General features: G+C 43.1%; 1 protein-coding gene across 2 annotated transcripts in view; it reads right to left on the bottom strand.

Moving 5' to 3' along the window:
* PDE1A (phosphodiesterase 1A) overlaps positions 1-24,871 on the bottom strand; it is a 199,894-nt gene that overhangs the window by 51,831 nt on the left and 123,192 nt on the right. For both annotated transcript variants that reach the window (XM_048485393.1, XM_048485394.1), the window contains one exon: positions 8,139-8,252. In XM_048485393.1, the coding sequence (XP_048341350.1) occupies positions 8,139-8,252 (114 nt within the window). The remainder of the gene's footprint in view (positions 1-8,138; positions 8,253-24,871) is intronic.

The raw sequence follows: 24,871 nt of genomic DNA, 5'->3' as shown, positions 1-24,871 counted from the left end.
AGGGGGCCCAGCATCTTGATATGACCCACCCACTCTAGCGGAGGGAAAGGGAAGGGAAGGGAGGGGGAGGGGTGGCATGCAAGGGAAGAGAAGTGAGGGAGGGAAGAGAGTGAGGGGTGACATGCAAGGGACGGGAGGGAGGGGCCAGGCACCCTAGATTCCCTTGATACTGTGGTTACAGTTAAGAAAACCAAGCACACATTACTCAGGAGTAAGCTTGGTAAAGCAACCGTGACATACTTTGCATGGCTGCGTCGCGCCCCTCAGAGGGTTTCCTCAGAAGCGACATCCATTGCCACCAACCAAACTTACTCGCAGGTAAAGGATCACGACCAGCCAGCCTAGATGTGTGGGAGGGGTGCCTTTCCATCCCCCCCCCCCCCGCAAAGGAATACGGGCACACACATCAATGACATCGCACAGTATCAGGCTGCGTGTTTGCATGTGCACATACTGCTGGCCTCTGCAATTGATTTGCTGCTACTGTTCCTTTCCCATTTCACCACAATAAGCCACAGCAACGTGTGGCCGGGCCCCGCTAGTGTATTATAATAATTTATCAGTCACCATGTTAGACACCCAGCCCCACACAGGACTTTTAAAAACATTTGGACATTCCTGTCATTTCTGTTGTTGTGCATATTGTTATGTCAAAAGGATACAGTTAACATAGATATGTCACAGCAAATGACAGGAACAAATGCCAGACGTTGGTGAATGTCAGCATGAGCAGGGGGTTGGATTAGATAGCCTGTCTTCCAGCTCTAAGATCCTGTGACTTAGTGGTAATTCCCAATATTTTTAGGAGGCCCAGCAGGCAGTGTTAGAAATGTTTATTTCACAACACACATCTTTGACACAATTCTGACATGCTAATTGCCTATTACTATTTAATAGGGAACAAGGATAACATTCAGACACCAGTGAAGGCACAGTTAGCTTTGAGATTTACTGTAAATGTCAGATTTGCTGGCATTTTCCCAGGCCTGCTTAAACTCTGAAGAATTACCAGTAGTCTTCATCAGTATTCACCACATTTACCATTTACCACAGAACAATTACATTTACCACAGTGGAATTACCACAGCACTATCTATAGAAAAATATTCCTATTTTGTTTTTCCTTTTATGTCAGTGCCAAGCAACAACAGAACATTTTTAATCCGCTGTTGCCCAGAAGTAGCTGCGGAAACTTTGGGAAACCTTTCATTCAAATGTTCCACTGAATTCTTGAAAATATTTAATAGTTCCAGTATGTACAAATAAAACCAGTCTCTCCTGAAAAACAGGGACACTGGAATCTTTTCAAGTCAGTATGAAATTGTATATGTTGGCCATGAGCTATAGCACACAGACCTAGAGTGGTGTGTAAGACTAAGACTGAAGAAAATTATTTGGAACTTACTGATATCAGTGGAAATTGTTTCAGATAAAACTCTTGGGATTGTGGCATGAACAATTGGTGCCTCCTAACTAAGTGTTAAGTACTAAGTGTTAAGTACCAGCAAACCAGAAAAATGGTTTTTGTGTCAAACTAAGACTTTGGCCCCTTCTGCACACGCAAAATAATGCGTTTTCAAACCACTTTCACAACTGTTTGCAAGTGGATTTTGCTATTCCGCTCAGCTTCAAAGAGCACTGAAAGCAGTTTGAAAGTGCATTATTCTGTATGTGCGGAATGAATGTGAGTTTGCCAAATCACTTATTCAAGGGAAACATGATAGTGGACTGAGAAACCTGCCATTCTACTATGCTGTGTCATTCTCATCAGTACAAACCCTACTGGAGAAACACAAAGGTGATACCTCCTGGGCTCTTTCCAAGCACCTTCTGTTCCATTGAGGAAGAGGAGAGCGTGCTCTGTTTCCCCGTGGCTGCTTGCTTCCCCGTGGCTTTCTGTCCTTACCTGGTCACCCTGCTGCGAAGAACACCAAGCTGAGTTGCCATTTTGCCCACCTACTGCTATTTCCTTTATACCCCCTTTCTGGCACTTTTTTTTTGTTTCTCATATTAGATCTAGATTATTTTGCTTGATTTAATATGGTCCACTACTCCAATTAGAGATCTGTGCTTCCAGTCCCACTGCATACCAGAGCACCAGTGGGTATTGGCTAGAGCCCCCTTCTCACTGCAGTCTCCCATTTTTCACTCCCATCATGTTCCTGGGATTCAACTGGCCCAGGGAAACGCAATTTCAAGTGGAATTGAAGACTGTAGTGGGAGAGGTTGCAGGAAAGCCATTTTTTACGCAGTACTGTTCCACTCACAACCCATAAGATACCAGTCTTGTTGACAAAATTCTGTAAAATAGTTTTGTAAATCAGTGCTAGTTTGAGCAGAAATAATTTTGGTTTTATATTTAGTTACATGGGACCAGAGGCATATGGGGGGGAAATGGCGCCTGGATGCAACTCCTTCCCCGGCCAGCCCCCGCCCCTCTGCTCGGGGTGGGGCTTATGGTGGTCCCCCCACCCCTGGGCTCCCTACAGCCCGGCTTTTGCCCTCCCCAGACCCTGGGGAGAGCAGGAGCTGAGCTGGCCTCCAGGGACATGCTTTTAAAAGCATGGAGGGTGGGGGCGGGGCTTGGGGCGGGGCCTTGCCCCCAGCCTCCGTGCTTTTAAAAGCATGTCCTTGGAGGGTGGCTCAGCTTTTGTTCTCCCCAGGTGCTGGGGAGGGCAGAAGCTGGTCTGCAGGGAGCCCTGGGGAGGGGGGCCACCCCGGGGGTTCTGGGGAGGGCAGAACCCCAACTGCGGGGGTGGAGGGGGCAGAGCGCTGCCCCCACACATCCCTGGATGCTGGCTGCTGCTCTCCCCAGGGCCTCGGAAGGGCAGAAGCCGGCTGGCAGGGAGGCTGGGAGGGGGGCAGGGTGCCAGGGGAAGCACACGCCATTTCATCTCATGCGGGGGATCTAACGCCCCTGACGTGACTGAAAGGCATGAACCCAGGGACATGGGTATCCCCATATCCCTAGACCAGTACGCCCCTGCATGGGACAACCCTAAGCCAGTCTGCTCAAGAGTAAGTCCCGTTTTATTCAGAGGGACTTCTTCTTGGGAAGTGTTTTCAGGATTGCAACTTTAGAAGAAGAACCAGTGAAGAATGATGGCCAGCTATCTTTGTTTTTGTTCCCTTGTGCAATTTTTAAATTATATTCAGGCAAGCAAAAGAAAAATCTTCCCAAACACTTTTATCAGTAGGGATTTCTTTTCATCATCTCCTTTAAGAAAGTTATGTAATCTCAGAACAGATGGGTTGTTATAGCCTGTGTTAGTATGTGTGGTTTTCAATTTATAAAAGTGGATTTTAAATTCACATGTCTCTCAGGAGTCCGACACTAATACTTTGGTTCCTGTTCTCTACTACAAAAATACAGGCTGAGATAACACCTAATGTATAATTTGTTCTGATAATCTCTAACCCCTTTTGCTGTCTGATTTGCTAGGTTGAATGATATATAGAGATATCATTTTAGGTAATTAATTAGCTAATGTTATTTGTTCTGTTTCTATTTGCCTGAGGGCAGTAATAAAGACAGGTAGATAGATGGATAGTGTGGGAGTAACATTTGTTAATTGTTTGGCAAAGCTGATGAGTTAACAAGTGATACTAAAATAAATTAGGGTTGGAAAATACCTGGAGATTATGGATGCAGAGGGTGTTTGGATGGAGAGAGAGGGTGGGGTTTGGGGTGGGGAGGGCTCTGCAGAGTGAAATCCCATACAGCCATCCTCTACAGCAGTGATTTTATCCAGGGAAACTGATCTTGATCATCTAGATCAACTATAATAGGGAGATCTCTAGGTGCTACTTGAAGGTTAGCAAACGTAAATATAAATGGGGAGTAATAATAATATGGAATCAACATCATGGGTAAAAAGGCCTGTACCCTTCCAATCAGTGGTGGTATTCAAATAATTTAACAAATAATGTAGCACACATAAATCGCAACCGGCTGCCACCCCACCCCTCGCTCAACCTCCATCGGTGAATAGAGATTGAGAGGGAAGGTGGGGCCGCAGCCCTTGGCTCAAAATCCATCAGTGGTGGTGGCCCTGCTGCCTTGTCTTCGAAGGGGGGAACGGGGGCCAGGGGGTGCAGTGGTGGGATTAGCAACAGGTTCTTCCAAACCAATGAGAACCGGCTGAATCCCACCACTGCTTCCAATCCATGCCCCCACTAAAATAACTGGAAAATATTCTAAAATTAGGACACCTACTGTGTCCAGTGGAAGTTAGAAGATAAGTTTTTGTTGAAGTAAATCAGGATATGAGTAACTGTCTGTGGGTTGAATCTCTGAGTGATTCTGCTCAAGCCAAATAGAATGGGGTTCAGGCCCCTTTTAAAAGCATTGGAGGGGGAAAGTTCCCAAAGAACTCACCCCCAAACACTTCTGATTTGTTTTATTAGCTAAGTCACTAATTTAGCGACTTTTTTCCTTTAACCCAGGTTTCAAAAGCTTCCTGCTTGCCTGTGCGAACTACGGCAAGCAGGAAGTGTTCAGTTCCCACCTCCTTCCACCCACCATTATGGTGGATTCCGCAGGTGGCCACCATTAGATTGGGTTCTCTAATAGGCGGTCGCCATGATGTGCAGGTAGGTGGGTGGGGGGGGGATTCTTTGGGGGTGGATTCTCAGAGAGGTGGATTCTTGGCAATTTTCAGGTGGGCGGATTCTCAGCTACATGGCTCACACAGAAACACAGTGTTTCCTGTGTGAACCGTGCCGCCTCACACTGCTGGGATCCCAGCAATCCTGCTGGCCCCTGCACTTGCCGTGCAAACAGCGGCACAGGCAACTGAAACGGGTTACATAAACCTGTGCTGCCTGTGCAGAATCAGCCACTGTTTCACAAATTACTGGTGGTCCCTGGCAGAATCAGCCATTGTTTCATCAATTTACTGGTGGTCCCTGGCCCCTCAATGATGCGGCTGGCCTCCACGCGGGCCAGGGCCTTTACGGCTCTGGCCCCGGCCTGGTGGAACGCTCTTCCTCCAGCTGTCCGGGCCCTGCGGGACCTTGGTGAGTTCCGCAGGGCCTGTAAGACGGAGCTGTTCCGCCGGGCCTTTGGAGGAACTGGCCGCTGATGTGGTGCCCCCCTCCCTGTTTGGCCCTCGTTTGACCCTGACATCTGGGCCATTTGTCATCTAACGAGACCACCATGCCTCCCTCTGGGGGGTGGGGAGGGAATCTTAAAATTAGGATGCTGGGTGCCATTTATGTTTTCAGTTTCTTGACAATTTTTGTCTAAGTGCTGCTGCTTTTTAATGTTTTTAATTACCCTGTATTGTTGCTTTTATATGTTGTACACCACCCAGAGCCCTTCAGGGATGGGCGGTATAAAAGCCTCAAAAATAAATAAATAAATAAATAAAAATTAACCATTGCATTATGGCTGAACTGGTCCATTCTGAGCATTGGTTAAACTTTCTGAGCTACAAAAAAGGTGGACACTGTTCAGAATCTGAAATATTGACTTCTGAGACTTGTGCATATCTTAATGGAGAAATGTAAATTTCTTCTGCTGTTGTAGTTAGTCCATAAAATGTTTATATAAGGTGGCTGTAGGCTATGATAAATAACTACTACACCAACAGTTATACCCTCTGCAGAGTTATTCCAGTCTCAGACAGGCTTAGAATGAAGTGATTTTATATGGGATTGCACGGGAAGTCTGAAAATGAAGCAGACTTGTTGGATAGTTCTATTAATTTTCATTTCTGCCTAGAAATAATAATGAATCATATACTGACCATGCCTTGTGTTCCTTAGTTACAAAAACATCAGCTGTGTAATGTGCATATAAACTGTACAGCCAAGCAATTACATATATCACATTTACCAAGGCTGGCTCTGTGAATTATGAGAAACTCAGACCTTTCTAAATTTAATAAGGAAACAGAACCAGACACCCGCTCTATATTCAAGTGATACTGAACACATTTTGGCAGCCATGCTTAGAAGCACATCCAGTTCCGAAGGAAATGTTAAAAGGTCACAGTAGTGAAATTTCAAACTTAGGTAAACACTGAAAATTGGTCTTGCACTAGATATAGTTTCACTTACATATCCATCCTAAAAGCAGTAAAAATGACACATGCAAAAATGAGCTGCGAAACAATTTCAACAAAATCCCAGTGCGTACAAGACTGGGTAACTGTGATAGCTTTCTATTTTTATAGTCATGCAGTTCTAACTTTTCAAAGATGTATGGAAGGAGAGATTATACATTGCTTGCCTAACTGGACCACACAGGCTACCCATTCTCTCCTAATAATCTCTTGAACTGAGAAAGCAGGACACGGGAAGAATGACCCTGTAATGTGACTGAAAATAATCTAATATCCTACGTATAAACTTAAATTAATAACAGCTGTATTTATGTAGTGCTTGCTGACCATTCAGAGGACTTTGCATAGATTCGATATTCCTTTTGATGACCTTATAAATTAGGTCTGTTATCTGCACATTTAGGAGTGAGAGAATTTGGCTTGCCAATGACCGCCTAGTAAATTCATGGCAGAGGCAAAATTCAGGTCACGAGTTTCCTGGTTACAGTTCAATATACTATGCCAGCGCTCAGAAGCAGACCAAGAGTTTTAAACATTTTATTTACCATATTCATGAATCCCACTTTCCCCATTTCTAAAATGGAGGGCGATATGCACCGGTTTCGTTTGCTTTAGGACCTTTGGAGCGTGGGTTCATGGTCCCCACCGCAGTTTCTGCCCCCTTGGTCCAATGAATGCGGCAGCCGTGCAGCAGCCACGCAGGACTCCCCATGATCTGCTCAGGGGCTGTCCTGATTGGCTGCTGCGTTATACTGGGCGTCATGATTGGCTGCTGCATTGTGCTGGGGCGGGAATTTTTTTATTTTAAAAAGGACAAATCAATGTGTCCACGCTTTGCCGAGGAATCCACGTCTATTTGAGCACACACAATATGCGTCTCTATGCCCATGTGCGCTCAAAACGACAAGCAGACGTGGATTTCTAGTGTTAAAAATAAAAAACAGGCTGCGCCCGCATCATGCACACCCCGCCGTGGCCTAATTGGACAGATGGCTCTACGCCACCAGCAGCAGTGGGAAACTTAAACCCGGAGTCACCCCCCAGACTTCCCTACTGCCCCGCGCTCTGCGTGGGGTTTTCCAAAAGGTGCTCTTCCATCCAGGATCTGAAATACTGAGGGGGAAGGAGAGCGGCAGAATCGGGGTGGCTGCGTTGTCGCCGCTGCAGGCCCCCTGGAATATTTGCTGTGAGTAGCCCGCAACAAACGGTGAGTGGGGAAATAACCTAAGATGAATGTACTAAAAAATGCTATTTTTGTTTCAAACAGAATCTGTGTTAGTTACTGATACGCCATTTAAACAATGGCAGAAGGGTATATCAAACTTTACTTGGCAAAGGCAAAAACCTTTGCATTCAATAACAATATTACCATTTCCAATCATAGAAACCAAAAATAACTATTTGTTCCTAACCACCGAATATTATATTCAAAAACAAATCCCAATAAGACTAACATAATCAGGAACAATATTTAAAACAACACTATACAGAAACAATTTCTATTTACTCCACCCCTCGTAAACAAATTGCAGTTTCTATCATACTCAACCCAAAATAAACAACAATCACAACCACCAACATACTAAATACATTCTAAATTTATACAGTACATAACCCTCTTTACTAATATATCTACATGTTATACTAAATGCCCCTTGAATAACCATTAGTTATAATTCTTTACTAAATATGAGGCCATATATCTTCAAACAGCTTCCGAAAAACGTTATTGAAAATCTTGATGGACTTGTTGTGCAAAACAGAAAAAAAAATGAATTAACAATTTGTGGTTTTGAGGAATAGAAGATCAAGAATATCGCTTAATAGAGAAGAACACGATTTTGGGGTGGGGTGGGGATAGTATTTATGAATTAATTTTTATTTGGCTGTAAATGTGGTCCAAGTGATGAAATTTGTTTTATGAATGACTATATTTGGCACAGAGAAAATCGAGAGCCTTTCTTTTGCTTTTTTTGTATTTTTTGTAATTTGACTTTGTGTGTTTGGATGTTTATTTTGTTCGTTTTATTATTAATAAAGGGAAAAAAATAAAATGAAGGTAAAACTTACCTTGTTTCATCAATATATACTGCTTCCAACACAGATGCTGCATATTCAATATTCTTTTTCAGCTCAGCCACATTAACGTCACCTTTGTCCAGCTGCTTTACTAAACATCTTAATCTGTTGAGAAGAAGAAAAATTGAGATTATTACTTAGTCAGTTAAATGAAATACAACATTTATCTTTTTCTTGTGTGGGAGATGACTTATGATCCTGCATGAAAATTCTTGATATATTAACCGCGATTATGAGTTGTCCGTAGATTTAACAAAGGCCCTGTCTGCACAGGCAGAATAATGCTCTTTCAATCCACTTTCACAATCGGTTTATTTTGGTCAGGTACAAGGAGAACCTTTACAGCATTTCAGAAAACAATTCTCCTAGTGAATGTTCTGTTTTAACTTTAAAAAAGAAGAGAAGCAAATGTAATGGAGCTTTCTGTGTAAGCTGTTTGTATTGCTTGACCTTGGAAATTTACCTGCAGTCTCTGTTCAATGCTCAAAGCCCACTCATATAAATATTTAAGGGATTTTCAAAAATTTCCATGTATACCAGGATTGCCATGAGTCAGATATTACTTGATGGCACAATAAAGAAATACGGATTTTCTTAGTCACTTCAGGTAGGGGGAATGTAGCAGATATAGTTTCTGGAGACAAAGGTTAAAATAATGATACAAACTGGAGGTAAAAAGTTTGAAATTCTCTGACCTTAAGATTTCCACCTACATGATTCTACAGTTACTCCTTTCTCCCTCTCTTGACACTCTCCACTCTCTTGACACTCCCTCTCTTGACACTCAACCACAATCAATAAACCATGTTCCTGGATTATATTAAGTCAATTTCAGGCGGGGGGGGGGGGGGGGGATTTTCCATTTTGAACAATTAATCATATAACTAATTCCAAACTTGGCTTCAGAGTGTGGATCAAAAAATCTGCACGATGGGGTTAGGTACAGAAAGAACAAATGATTCAACAATCCCTGGGGGAAGCCCCAAGTTTGCAAAGAAACAAAAGGGAGATTTTTTTTAAAAAAAAATACATGATTGATGTCTGTGCAAAAGTAGACAACCAAAACTCAAAACAAAAATATGGTGAATGAGCTCTTGCCATATGCTGGACATGCTTCCTGATCTAAGCCTTAAACCTTAATCAGCCTTAATCAGGGGCATGGGGAGGGAGGCTTGGAGCAGAAAGAGTGCTCTGTGTGCTTTCTCCTTCAGGCCTCCCCTCTCCCCACTGCTGGCCAGATGACCAAGGGAGCTTGAAACATAAGCTCATCCAGTGCACGTTCTGCTCCAAGTCTGCTCCTATCACTTGGTTACCAGTGGCAAAGGAGAGTCTTGGAGCAGAGAGCGCACCCTGTATGTTGTCCGTCCCAAGCCACCATTTATCACAGATGGGGGCCCAGGGACCAACAAGGGAAAGAACAGTTGAATGTCCCCTCCCTACAAGTTTTTGCAGGTGCACTGTTTCTAAAAAATCACACTGTCTTTATTATTGGGGAAGTCTCCAGGTGTACAGGGATCCATACATTGACCTGGCTTTGTGATTGGCTAGTGGTCCAGCATATCACTATTATCCACACATTTAAATTAGACAGTGATAAAAACTGCAGTTGTATTACAGACAATGATTTTGCAATTATAATGAGCAAATGTTCGGCTTCAAGCTTGTTAGCTGGGGAAGCAACTCATAAATAACTCCGATCAGCAAACTAACTGTTGCCACGTATGGAAGTAGTCATGTGAGATCTTTGGTTTAAACTAGGTGGGGCAACTTCTGTAAATGGCTTTCTCCTATCAACCTATACTTTAAGACTCGAAATTCCTAATCCAGAAATATTTTCTACATTAAGCCTTTCTAAACTTTCCACTCTCTCCATACCAAGGTGTCTTCCAGGATTTCTTTTCACTTTCCTGTTAGAATAATATAATTTTTGGAATTTAAAAGGTGAGAATCACTTTGAGTATGATTGAGTATAATATAATTTATTTATTTATTTATTTATTTATTTATTTATTTATTTATTTATTTATTTATTTATTTATTCGGTTTATAGACCGCCCTCCCCCTAAGGGCTCAGATAGACCGCCCTCCCCCTAAGGGCTCAGATTTAAAAGGTGAGAATCACTTTGAGTATGATTTCATTCACACTGCCATGAGTAGGTCTCTGTTCATGCACACGTATTAATACTGTACAAGCTTTAGGACAAAGAGATGCATTTAAATGAGATCTAGCTTTAGTGGTCATGTAATTTCCTTTGAGAAAATTAGTTCTACATTTCTGCCTCTTGTGTGAAAAGCCAAGCTGCAGTACCGACACATAAATGATGATTAATTGAAAATAATGAGGCTGCAAGGCCCATCCTCCGGGGCTTCTTTAAACCTTAGCTCAATATCTGACAAGCTTGATTAACTTTTATAGATGCAGTATTAACAAAAAAATAAATAAATAGACAAGCTCTCTCTAATGTCCTGACATTGTCACATTATTATACCATCAAAGAACCCAATGTAGTTTTTTAACCTGTTTAAGGCCAAAGGATGAGATCTGCAATCTAAGACAAAATCCGAGTCTTAGGAAAACAGATTGAGATCCATTGGGGGATTTATGCAGATAGAAGAAGGCTGATGTCCACTGATTCCCCTCTCCAGCTGCCAGAGGCGGAGGGAGGGGGAAACTGCGCCTGGGGTGCATGCTCGCCCTTGTGCCCCTGCCGGGGCACCACCTGCCCCTGCCCTGCCCTGGAATGCCCCAGAACGCCCCCACCATGCCCCCTCCACAGCCCGGTCACACCTCCGCCGCGGCTCTGCCCAGGGCATTGCGCCCCCCCCTTCCCAGTGGGCGCAACGCCGCTGCTAGCTGCAGATCTACAACTCTCTCACTCATACTCTTTTTGGAGGTCCCCCATCTGAATTCAGGTCAACTTTGTTACATAGTGCTGTATGTGGAAGGGCTGTGGCTGTGGATGAGTGGCAGAGCATTTGCTTTGCATGCAAAAGGTCCAGGAGTCAATCCCTAGTGACTCAGTTTGCCTGTGATGTGCCTGAGACCTTGGAAGGCCGATAATAGTCTGAGCACACAGTTCTGACCTTGATAGACCAATAATCTGACTCCGCATAAAGCAGATTCATGAGTTCATGGAGATGATCCACATCTGCACATTTCTCATCACTTTATTAATTTTACACAATGTCAAGTCATTCACGCGCAGTTCTCTACAACAGCTCATAAAACCAACCGGCACAGCATTCATCACCAAGTGTTGAACACGCATGTTTGGACCAGTCCCAAGTCTTTAATAAACTCCAACATTAATGCAATTTCGTGGGTCACAATATAGTTGTATGCAGGATTTTTGATCCTTTGCTGTTGCTGTGCTGGGACAGTACTTTACATTTGCTTTATGAAAACACAGCTGTAAACTTCTGACTCAGAGAGTTTTTCAGAGAGGGTCAGGAAAGGTGGGAATGCTCCACCTCTCTGAGGTCTCAGTGAATCAGACCATTGTTTTTTATTTGGACAAAGCTGTGTTTTGGAAAGCTTTTTAAAAATGATGTCCTCTTTGCGTACAGTCACTTCAAGGATCGATGTCTGACAAAACTAGACCAATTACCTTGATATATCTCACAATTAAATAAAAGAAAATCCCCCCTACTTTTTTATTGCGTTCCTGTGGCATGCAGGATGTTTTATTTTATTTGCAGATTTCAAGATCTCTTGAACTTCAGAAATACTGCAAGTAACGGACAGCCTGAAAAATTTATTTATGGGCTATATACTTATATGGAACTCCATAACACTGGCTTAAACTGTATAAAATGTCTCCTGCAGATCTTCTGGAATTACAACTGATCTTCAGTCTATAGCACAGGTGTCAAACTTGTGGCCCTCCAGATGTTATGGACTACAGTTCCCATCACCCCTGCCAACATCATGCTGGCAGGGGATGATGGGAACTGTAGTCCATAACATCTGGAGGGCCGCGAGTTTGACACCTGTGGTCTACAGAGATAAGTCCCCATGGAGATAATGGTTACTTTGGAGGGTGGATTCTAAGGCATTATAACTCCCCTGCCCTAAACTATACCCTCCCCCATTTTCACCCCAGAATTTCCAGACACAGAGTAAGTAATCGTACAAGCCAGTGGGGGAAGGAGGGAACTGAACCAGCTTTTAATGTGTGGGTCTGACAGGTCTAGTTTGACTCAGCATAAAGCAGATTTGTAAGTATTCTTGTTCTCTAGGAAGTTTTTCTTTGGCAACAGAATATTTTTGAAGTGCCTCTTCAAAAAGGCACTTCAACAAAACTACTGAGGGCTAGCTTTCTGAGTCAAAGTTTAATGAAAGCTCATACTGGTGTTTAAGTGCTATTGGATTTGAGCTTTCTATTCTAAAAATCATAAAAATTGCCCAGAATTCACAAAAATTATTCATACATTGTAAATTATTTCTTTGCATCCTTTGGTAATATGTCAATTTAGATTCCAGATTATATTTCAGATATGACTAAACCAGTCTTTTGTAGAAGCGGATTCAGCTTTTTTCTCAATATGCCACTATAAACATTCTTAAATCTCTTCTTTCATAAATTTCAATCAGTAAATCTAGTTCTTAACATGATCCCATCTGTGGATATTTAAATTCCAGATATTCGAGCCATGAGCAGATAAGACAGATTTTTCTACAAAGCTGAGAGAAGTCTCATATTGGCAGAAAAAAAAATCTGAAATGTAAACAAACATGAGGGAGGGTTTAAAAAACCCAAATAGAAACAGCACATGTACCTTTCGCAAATGAATACCTTCTGAGATTTCAATGGACATCGTGCGGGTTGCTAGGCAATTACCAGGAAACTTGCTACCATGTAATTTGTGTGGGGGTGGCTCCTGGCGGTGGCTACTGGCCAACTTGATACCACACAGATTGCTTGAGCAGCCTCTGCATAACTTACATGACTTGGATGCCCAGAAGCGGCCACCAAACAACTCATCTGGGCCACTGGTCACTGCCTGACTTTTGCACTTTAGTCATATTTTTTCCAGGGACAGATTGCCAGGAATGGAATGAGGGAAGGCTGAAATGCAGTGTGTTGCAGTGGTTAGAGCATAATGAGGGAGACCTAGCTCCAAATCCCCACTGCCATAGAAGCTTGCTGAATGATCTTGGGCCAGTCACCCAAGTCTCAGCCTAATTTACCTCACAGGTTATTATGAGGATAAAGTTAAGAAGAGAAGAAGGATGTAAGCAGCACTGGACCTCCATTTGGGAGAAAGGTGGGGTATAAATAAGTAGGGCCGTTTCTGCACGGCCCATTAATGGCGCCCTGGGGACGGGATAAACGCCGTCCCCAGGGAGCCATTCGCACTCCGCTCCCTCTCCCCCAGGGCGGCGTCAAGCCGCCCTGAAAAACAACCCTGTTTTTCCTTCAACAGCGTGTTCCCGGCGGCGCGGTGCGAACAGCACCGGCAGGGAATGACGGCTGTTTCCCTTCACCGATCTTCACTCACGAATTATTCCAGTTGTCGGCCTGCTGGCCGTCGAAGCCCCGCCCACGCTGTCCTCCGACCCCTGGAGGTCGGAGGAGCCGAAAGCATGGGCGGGCTGCGACGGCCAGCTGAGGCCGACAACGGGGAACCACTGTGAGTCAGAAGACGAAGGAAGAGGCGGCTCCATCGCGGAGTCAGCCTGCCGTCCTGCCAGCCTGTCTGGAGGTCGCCTCGCGCGCTTCCATGCTTGATCGGCCTCTGCCTCTCCACTGCCAGCCGAGAATTCTGCCGGCGTGGAGGCGCCTCCACGGCCGTGCGGAAACAGCCTAATAGATCTGGAGGCAATAAAGGACAGGTTTGTTGGTGAGTGAGAAAGAGAAAAGGAAGCAGGAAAAGGAGAGTGGCTATAGGGGCTGTGAGAAGGAGGGAATATTGTGGGGAAGTGAGCACAGAGGAAAATGTAAGGTCCCTTGCAGGTTTCACATCCAGTATTACATAAGCATAAAGGGGCATAAAGAATTTGGGCATAATCTCAACACAGCATCACACCAGGAAGAAGAGTGATCAAGAATGGCTCCAGACCTTTCAAGTGGGCAAGGCTGTATAGTAAAACAAATGACTATTGCTGCCACATTTCATTCCCTGAGCCAATAAATCTGGGGGACCTATCAGCGAGAACAGCACGTCAGGAGGGTTTATGCCAGTCCGTGGGGAGCAGATGTGTGCTGAGCATCACTGAGATCAGCTTTAAGTTTTCAGGATGAATCCTCGTACCAGCAGAGTTAATTAAACAGGCCCAAATGCCATCTGAGTTCGACACTCGGTAATTCATGCAAGGGGGCAGGGAATCACAATCTCTTGAGAAGAAGCAATTGCAGATTTAAAGGTCAACGATTGGGTGGGGAGGAGGGCGGAGATTGAGTTCGGAGTCAGCTCTGTGTGGAGAGACAAGAAACCTGTGCATGGCAATTGAATGAATGAATATTGGTTTGATAAATTGCTCCTCCTGAGGAAGACTACTGCGAAAACGGACTTTGAAACGCGCGAGTCGTTTGGGAAGTATAATATGGAGAATGATTTTTCTTTATGAGACATTGATGAAAAAATACTGAAGATTTGGATTACTCAATTTGATGAACCATTTGCATGGACTACTGAAATCATATATTGATTATTTTATGTTATATTGATTGGATGATTACAAATTTGTTTATGAATTTGTTGTTTGGACTTATAACAAAGTGGCAATAATATATGTGCAAAAATATATGAGGATATATACTGGATAAGTTGACTCTCCGCCTATTTAGTGTGTGACGCGATTATCTGTTTACTTACAAAGCAGCATGCATTAACACATCTTCAAAACATAAAGGGGAGAGGTGGGCAGGCAAGTTGCTGGCCGGCCAGAGCGCGTGGCCAGCACAAAGGCCGGTCCAGCCTTTTATAGGCTCTGGCCGGCCTCTCCCGGGTGATGACGTGCCTGCCTGTCCTTAAGGGGCATGGTGGGGTGGCCCCCCATCTACCCTTACAAGGGCGGATGCCAGGAGCTTTCTCTTGCTCTTTCAGGGCAGCAACTGCGGCCACGATGATTCCCGGCCGCTCTTTTCTCAGTGGGGATTCTGCCTATGTGTTCTTACAAGCTTTTTGCATGTCTGTGTGTATGTAAAGTGGGTTTCTCTTGGTTGTGTTACCACTTCAAGTTAAAACTCAGACTTCCATGATACCAGAGACTTGGGGAATCCTGGTAAAGCCAAGGCTGAAGGGCAAAGTTTCCCAATTACTTCAGCTCATCCTATTTGTAAGCCTGTGAGCGCGAGTGATCTAAAAGGCATGCACGAGGAGGAGCTGAATCACAGTGTGCCTTGCATCTTGCATCCGTGAATCATAAGGTGTAACTAGGGATTGCACTGCATCGTGCCTAGAAAACAACTGCCATGAGGACTCCTATTTAGGGTTGTGACTCAGAAGGTTTACCACACTACCCTTTCTTTTGTGAATCTGTTTAAACATGGCCTGCACAGCTGAATCCAGTTCACCCACCATGTATGGAAATCCCCGTTTGGAAATTGTCCCAAAGACAAGTCTCTTGTCTCTTCAGAGTGAAACTCACCAGACCAAACAGTGTCAATAAACTAAAGTCAGAGAAAGAATCCCAAGACAAAGATGCTGACATCTTGGATCAGAAGCGGCCCAACTTTTGGAAATGAAAATGCAAAACAAGTTCCAGTCCAAAAATAAAAATTGTACAGTGTTGATAACATGTGAAATGTCCATGTGGTAAATGAAGTCATAACTTGGCGCGTATTCTCTTAAATGTTTAGGAAGAGCTTAAGTGACTACGAGGGAAGCCCAAACCATATGGACTCTGCCAAGTTTTCACTTTCATTCTAAACTATTCCCACAGACTTAAATGTATGTGAGAACAAGAAAACAGGTGGCCTTCTTGCGGGAAAAGTCATCTTGTGACTCAACTGCAAGGCTCAGAATATTTAGTTTAGTTGCTTGGACATTTTCCTGTTGATAATGTCAGGCCAGACATTGTATCTGGCCCTATGCAGTTACATTTATAAAGACTGGTAAGGAAAGAAACCCCAAATAATCAGGCTCTAGACAGAAAGAAAGGTTTTTACTGTGCAGAATTAGATATTTCACGCAGGGTGTCCCTCTGTAAGAGTCATACACAACCAGACAGAGACTTCGTTTTTTATAGATACAAAGAATACATACGTCATAATTCATAATCGTACCAGCATAATTCATAATCGTCCCCTGCACTGGTCGCATAACCCATATAATTATTTTTCCCACATATGCTTTCTCCCTTAGCATTAAAATCAAATTGGCTTGTCTGACTGTTTCTTATTACACAAAAGCTGAAATTTCTCTCCTCTCTACCTATATGCAAGGGGTAGCAATAAACTGAATTCTTTCTTTCTGGTTTTCAATCCAGAAAGCCATTTCCCAACATTCCTAAGGGTGGGTTTTCCCATAGAAAAATACATCTTTAAGGTGTAAGGATTTCACATACAACTTATTCACTTTAAAAGGTTAAAAATGATCTTGATCATTATAACATGTGATTCTAATAGAATACAAGTTATATATATAATTATCATTGCAGTGTTCATTAAAACATAGAAAAACACATTTTCAATTATCTAATCCGATTCCTTTCTATTCTAACCTTTGATCTTTTCATTCCGATGTTTATTCATGCAGTCCATCTTATCTATTTGGAAGACCTAAAAAGGACTATTAGATATGCTTTCCCTTACACATCTCTAAAACCTGTTCCATGATGCTGTAAATTCCTTAGTGATATAATCTTTCCTTGTCTGCATAGTCAGTTGGAACTAGAGAAAACCCTTTTGAATCTTTGGTTCTAAAAATCCCTTATTTTTTAAATATCAAATACAATGTTAGGCATTAGTTCTCCAACCTCACAATAGCCATTTGCTCTTTGGGGTATCTTCAATATAAAAAATGGAAGTTTGAAGCTCTAACTTTGGTGGGCTGGTTCCAGTGGCGTAACTAGGCAAACTGGAGCCCTGGGCAAAACCTGAGTTTGATGCCCCCCCCAGGCGCGTGTCCAATGCAACGCGCACCCCCCCCTTGTAGCTACATCCAGTGGCGTATCTAGGCAAACTGGAGTTTGGCGCCCCCCATGGGCAGCCACCCTCCCCCACTGTGACCAAGCAATGATTTTTTTCACCAGGTTGTTTCAAAGTCACCATCACATTATAGAACATGCCCCAACTCACAAATCTGAGCACAGCAATAAGCCATGCCACACAGCAGAAATAATTGTTGAAAACATTTTATGGTGTTGTATTCAGTACCCCCCAATTGGGGGAAACAGCATCACATCTTTTCAATGTTCTTCAAAGGAGAATCTGGGATCCCTAGTTTAAACAAGTGATGCTGGAATCCACCCCCCAAAACAGCATCATTTTTCAATGGTGTTTAAATCTAGGGAGCCCAGATTCTCCTTTTAAATCTACCTTAAAGGAGAATCTGGGAGTTCCCAATTTAAACAACATTAGAGTGAGTGATGCTATTTTGGGGTTGATTCTCCCACCCTGAAACAGCATCACTTGGAATGTTTAAACTGGGGACTCAGATTTCTCCTCTTTAAATCCATGTCAAATGGGATTTAAAAGGGAAAATCTCAGGGGAAATTTGAGAGGTGCCTGCTGTCAGGGGTGCAATTGTTAAGCTAGCAGCACCAAACTTTCAGAAGGGTATCTTTAGGAGTCTCTCCTAATGATACCTACCCAGGTTAGTGAAGAGAGTTTGGTTCTGGGGGTCCAAAGTTATGGACTCCTCAAGAGGTGTAGCCCCATCTCCTATTACCTCCCATTGGAAACAATGGATGGTGGGGCACCCCTTTGGGGGTCCATAGCTTTGGACCCCCCTGGACCAAACTTCACCAAACCTGGAGATGAGTATCAGTCAAATGATTCTCCTGATGATACCTCTCAGGTTTGGTTAAGTTTGGTTCAGGGGAGTCCAAAGTTATGGGACCCCCCTCCAAAGGTGTAGCCTCATCTCCCTATTAGCTCCCATTGCAGAGCAATGGGGATGAGGCACTCCCTTTGGGGAGTCCATAACTTTGGACTCCCCTGAACCAAACCTCACCAAACCCGGGTCATACTCATCCAGGAGAGTCTCCCAAAACATCCCTGAAATGTTGGGGCTGCTAGCCTAAAAAACCGCGCCCCTCTGCAGGCCAAAAAATGGAAAAAACACTGAAAATACAAAAATCCCACAAACAAACCTGCGCCCCCCACAGGGCTGCGCCCAGGGCAACTGCCCACTTTGCCCAATGGGAGGAACGCCTCTGGCTGGTTCAATTCAGAAAGGGATGTTCAACCTCCATATTCCATATCCCCCAACAATTGGTTCTCAGGCTAAAATACTGATCTGACATTATAAGCCACAACAGGCAGCAATCCTCATTTTTATATATAACTCCTAAAAGTACAATTGCTTGGCATTGCTCTAGAGACTAGCAGAGAACTGCCAAGCAGAACCGAGCAAGCCCCTCCCACGCACTGGTTGCTGAAGCCCTTTTAATAATATAGAAAGGACTGGGTTTATTTTCAGTCTTGCCTGGCGATTAATGCCCTTGAGGTAGAAGCATGAAAGCACCTAATAAATGTTGCCAATTTTATTATTATTATTATTATTATTATTATTATTATTATTATTATTATTATTATTATTATTATTATTATTATTATTATTAATAATAATAATAATAATAATAATAATAATAATAATAATAATAATAATAATAATAATAAACAACTTACCCCCCTGTTTTCCAATCACTTAAAAACAAAATTAGGAAAATTAGGAAAAAAAATTAGGAAAATTACATATTGCCGGAATCTTGCTTTTTCTGTCCCACCACCAGCTCAACAGCAGTAATATACTGCAACCCAGCACTCTGACTGTATTTGGATTTTTTAAAAAATAGGATAAATACATTAATGGCTGTCCAGGAAAAGATTCCTTCACATCCAAATTTACCAGCAAATTTACGTCTAATGTGAATTAGTAAGTTGGGTGAAGTTCAAAATTATTAGGTGATTTTCTTCTACAAGGAGTATACCAGGCCAAACCTTTCTCTCTGCACACCGGTTTAATTTGATAAATGAGCTGCAAAGATCTATTAGAATGTCAGAACCAAGGAGCTCTAATTTGTATTCTATTTTGAATTAGTAACACCTGTAACATACCATCAATCTGTAAAACATTTGGAATGTTTCATAATTTTTTTAAAAAAAATAACTCAGATTAAAACAAATAAACAAGCAAAAAGGCCCTGCCGACCCCAGCAGAGAAAGAAACACCAACACTGTTGAGTCTCCATGTGCCTACACTGCAAGTGTTCCCTAGCAGGGATGACTGCTCCTATTTGCCCAAAATTTGGCAAGGTAGATTCTAAAAATTCCATGCTGTTTGAAAATGACTCAGTAAATATTTTTGTGCATACACCTATCCTTAATGCCTTCTGATTTCCTAGCATGACTAACTTAGAGATGATTTTTGAGTAAAACTAGACTCGCCTCCAGAAAAAGAAACCAGCGTTCATAATTTGTATAACATTCACGCTGCTTCTCATGCACTTTTGATAATCCTGAAACAACCCTGTTCGCTTCACCAGTACTATTACTGTGAATCTGTAAGGATGCTGAACTTGACTATTTTGACTAAGAAGCCCAACTTCATGAGTTTGTGACAGAGGCCGAATTCCCACTGAAAATTTAATCTAGATACAACCAAGGGCCTTTCCCCACTTACCTTAAGCCCCGCGCTACTCTCCAAAAGTAGCGCGGGGTCCCCCGGCACCCTCCACGATAGGGGCGGCGACAGCGCAGCCACCCCGACACTGCCGCTGTCACGTCCTCTCAGCGCGTGGCATCCCTGAAATGCTTTTAAGCGGAGCCTTGGTATTTACACTCTGGTGATGGGGATGCCCGAGCACGCACACCAGAGATAGCGTGCTGAGAGCAGCGCGCGGCATAGGGGGGATTAAGGTAAGTGGGGAAAGGCCCCAAGTTTCAAAAGAATCGGCACCTTTTCATCCAGGTTCCAACATCCTCATTGCAGCATGTTTCTAGTGAAGACGTCTAGGCCTGCCCCTTGGGTGTGCCTGCGTTCAGGGGTGCAATTGTTAAGCTAGCTAGCAGCACCAAAATTTCAGAGTATCTTTAGGAGACCCACCTGATGATACCACTCAGGTTTGGTGAAGTTTGGTTCATGGGGCCTATTAGCTCCCATTGGAAACAACGAGGGATGGGGGCACCCCCTTTGGGAGACCCTAGCTTTGGACTCCTGAACCAAACTTCCCAAAACCTGGGTGGTATCAGTAGGAGACTCTGCTGATGATACTACCCAGGTTTGGTGAAGTTTGGTTCATGGGGGCCAAAGTTATGGACCCTCAAATGTGTAGCCCCCATCTCCTATTAGCTCCCATTGGAGTGTTTTTTCAAAAAGGTGCATATACAAGCAGGTCCAGGAAAATCCTGTGATGGTGGGGGGGAGTGCCAGAAACGGGACTGATCTGTGTTCCACGGTTCAGCTGTGAGGAGATCGCGAGGAAACCTGGATATTTCGGGTGACTATCCCAGGATTAATCATCAGTGGGAAATCGCCCAGTGACAGGATCTCAACTCGAGATAACATATTTCTCCATTTGATTTTAATGGTTCCTTCCTGGAAATCAGCTAATGTGTTTTTCTGCAATTAATGCAGTAATTGGAAAGAATTAAAAAGGCTGCTGTTTTCCAGTGAAAGCCTCCAAGGGTTTTTTGTGGCTTGTAAAATGGGAATCTGTCCAAAATACACGGAACATGCTGTGGAAGTTCTTGGAGTGACTTGAGGCCAATCTATACCTGATGTTGGGAGATCTGGGAATGTCCCTAGCCCATTTTATGCCAATAACGGCTTACTCGACTTGACTACCCCCAGTATCTATTTCCTTCCACTTACTCATTGGAGCAGTAGGAGAAAAACATGGGGTTCCTGACTAAGAAATAAGTAAGAATGAATTTCAGAAGATTCTTAAACATCTAAATATATTCAGGATTCTGGTGTGTGTGTGTGTGTGTGTGTGTGTGTGTGTGTCTCAATCCCTTATTTGGCTAATTTTACTTTCCAGAAATGCCTCATCTTTCTTCACTAGTGACCTTTCACTCGTGAAGAGAGAAATATCAGAAAGGAACAGAAGCCACTGTCTGTATGGTTATATTGTCCAGAATCCATGGTTTGCTAGACTCACAAGTTCTGCTTAAAACCCCTAGAGTGAGCTCTAGCAACACAAGTACACTTTTATTATTCAGTCACATACACACACACAAACACATGCACGACCCTGAAATCTAGGAACAGCAACCTGGCTATAAAAGTACTGCTGCTCATGATGTATACTGCTACCAGAAGAAAATGGACTTATTTCTGATAAGTCTCCTATTTTCTTCTGATAGCACTTCTGTGACAGAGGACAATTCACATTTGAGAGCAATGTAGCTATTGGGTCCTAGGAATTCCTTTTAAAAAGTCAACATTTCATTAACAACCGGATACAAAGCACTATGTTTGTACTCCACTAGGCAGTAAGATCCTGTAGCACACTCTATGGTTTTTATCTAGGGTCAGTGACACACACTAACAAATTTAAACATTGCTGGGTCAAGGCCCAAATGACCCAAAGAAGAGATACTCTTGCTACATGAGATATGCTGCTGTAGTAGTACAGGGCAGAAGTAGTACTACATGGTCTTCAAACTAGGGCTGCCAGCTCCCCACCAGATCAACCATTATTGAAAGATAGGGGTGGGTAGGGTGCACCTGGATTCACATGTGAACGCGGGAAATTCTATATTGGACAAACTTCATGCAAGCTCTGTGTTAGAATTTTGGAGCATATTTCGAGGATTAAGAACCAAGTACTAGAGGCCCCCATGGTAGAACATTTTTTGACAGAAAAACACAAACCAGATTCCTTCAAAGTACCAGTTCTTGCATCTTTGGATCCCAAAGATATAACTGGCAACATTAAACAGAAATTGATACCAATGGAATCAAGATTCATTTTCAGACTCAAATCATTCTTTCCTCACGGCTTAAATCAGAGTTTAGATCTTTCTGGACTCTTATAAATCTAAATCGATATAAACCCTGCTTTGAGCTTGGGTCTGCCTGGGTGCAACAAGTGTACTTTCTGGTAAGCTCAATGTGCCTGGTCTTCTTCTGACCGGTGGCTCCCTGCCTGCCTGCCTGCCTGCCTGCCTGATCTCCTGCCAGTACAAGAAGAAGAAGAAGAAGAAGAAGAAGAAGAAGAAGAAGAAGAAGAAGAAGAAGAAGAAGAAGAAGAAGAAGAAGAAGAAGAAGAAGAAGACGAAGAAGACGAAGACGAAGACGAAGAAGAAGAGAGGAGGAAGAGAAGTAGTAGTTTGGATTTATATCCCCCCTTTCCTGCAAAGAGACTCAAAGGGGCTTACAATCTCCCTTCCCCCCTCACAACAGATACCCTGAGAGGTAGGTGGGGCTGAGAGAGCTCTGAAGAACTGTGACTAGCCCAAAATCACCCAGCTGGCATGTGTTGGAGTGCACAAGCTAATTTGGTTCACCAGATAAGCCTCCACAGCTCAAGCAGCAGAGCAGAGAATCAAACCCGGTCCTCCAGATTAGAGTGCACCTGCTCTTAACCACGACACCATGCTGGCTTAACCTTAGACTGCATTGGCCACATCTTTGCCTGCAGCCTGCCCTGACTATGCCTCATGCGCTGCTCGTCTTGCCTCTGGCTTGTCTGGCCACACCCTATCTCTTGCCTGCCTCAAATGTGTTTTGTGGACATCGAAATCACAAATCACCATGCACATGGGATGCATGCAGAGCCACTCAAAGAAGTACATAGGTGAGTCCCACATGTCTAAAATAGTTGTAAGAATAAAATGTGGGGGATGTAGGGAACAAAGCAATGTAGAACACAATACAGGGTACGAGAGAGCTGGCAGCAAACCAGTATATCAAAACCTTTCTGGGGGAAACTGGAGGAAAGAGGTTTTTTTCCATTGGCATACCACTCTCCTTCTCTAATTAGATGTCTGTTTCCCTTCCCTAGTCCTTGAAATTGCTGCAGCACTTTTCCAAATGGGACTACGTAATAACTCTAATGGTATTAAAGTGGAATGTTTCCAGTGAATGGCGCATAAATACCTAACCTTGTACCAAGTGTGAACCTTGAGAATTTAGTGCTCAGAGAACTCTTTATAATGAGAACCACTTCAGTGCACATTGCCGTAAAACTTTTCAGTACTTCATGTCAAGAGAAGTTCTTTCATGTAGCAATGCTCTTTCACTACAGAAAGGGAAGGCTGAAAACGAGTTGTATCCCCATGTGCTTCAAATGCTCGTCCGAAATCACAGAGCTGGCCCCCTTTATACAAGAAGAGTGGCTTCTCCATTGTGTTTCTTCAATGCTTCTTTATCTTACAACCTTGATACTATCTGTGGAAGTTCAATTCCCTTGTAGCATTCATTTGGAATGTCACAGTGCAAAAGGGAGAGTTCTCCCATTTGAACATGGGTTTTCTTGCAGTTCTGTCACTATGAAAAATCCTGGATTTATGTTACGATATTTTTGAGGCCGAAAAACTAGAAGAACACTTAAGAAGACATAATTCTAAAGCAGCTTAAGGGATGAGAAAAGATTTACAGTGTTTTAAAATATACCTTCAGGTCAGTTGTGATTCCAGAAACTGGCAGATGAAAAATATACCTAATATTTTATATCCTACAAAAATTTTAGGTTGGTATTTCTTTGGCCCCTTCCACACACACAAAATAATGCACTTTCAATCCACTTCCACAATTGTTTGCAAGTGGATTTTGCTATTCCTCACAGTAAAATTCAGCTGCAAAGTGCATTGAAAGTGGATTGAAAGTGCATTATTCTGCGTGTGCGGAAGGGGCCTTTAATCAGCATTTTGTAAATCAGCTATTTTGCCTTGTCTGTGCTGCAGGATTGACTCTCCTCCAGTGGACCATCTTCAATATGACTGTCAGTATCCCCATTGAGATAATAACTCGCTTGATGGGTTCAAGGATTTTACTGAAGACCGGAGAAAGACAGCAGAAGACTGTTCTGGCAAGTTGGCGCCAGAACAGTTGATAATACGATGTAGCAATTCACACACACACACACACACACACACACACACACACACACACACACACACACACACCCATGTGAACCAATGCAATAGAAACAGTCCAGCCTGAAGTCTTGTCCCAGCTCAGAGTTTCAAGGCTAGGGAAACAGATAAGCAGCACCTGCAAACGCTTAAAGCTCTCCCCAGCTATGCCCCCCTCCCAGCAATGGCATCCTGACAATAACCCTGATCCAAACCAAAATTTTGTAATTTTGTATTTGTGCACACATACATATGTACACCAATACAGGACACATCTTATGAAAGGAACACAAAAACTTCATATCAAAATAAATCTTGAGTAAGTAAATCAGTAAGAAATCTATTTAAGTTTAATTGTGCATCATTACTTAGCACAAAAGCAGAGGCAAATTGATTGTGTAGCTGTCCTGGATGAGATCACTGGAATTGATTAGCTGACATTGTCTAAAAAGAATGGGCAATTTGTCAGATAACATGAAGTTTATTGTAGAGTTTACAAAGGGATATTAGATGTCCTACCAATACAACTCA

The sequence above is a fragment of the Sphaerodactylus townsendi genome, linkage group LG02, assembly GCF_021028975.2.
Source record: "Sphaerodactylus townsendi isolate TG3544 linkage group LG02, MPM_Stown_v2.3, whole genome shotgun sequence".
Classification (NCBI taxonomy): domain Eukaryota; kingdom Metazoa; phylum Chordata; class Lepidosauria; order Squamata; family Sphaerodactylidae; genus Sphaerodactylus; species Sphaerodactylus townsendi.
Note: the sequence above shows the minus strand (reverse complement) of the source record. Positions and strands in the feature narration are given on the sequence as shown.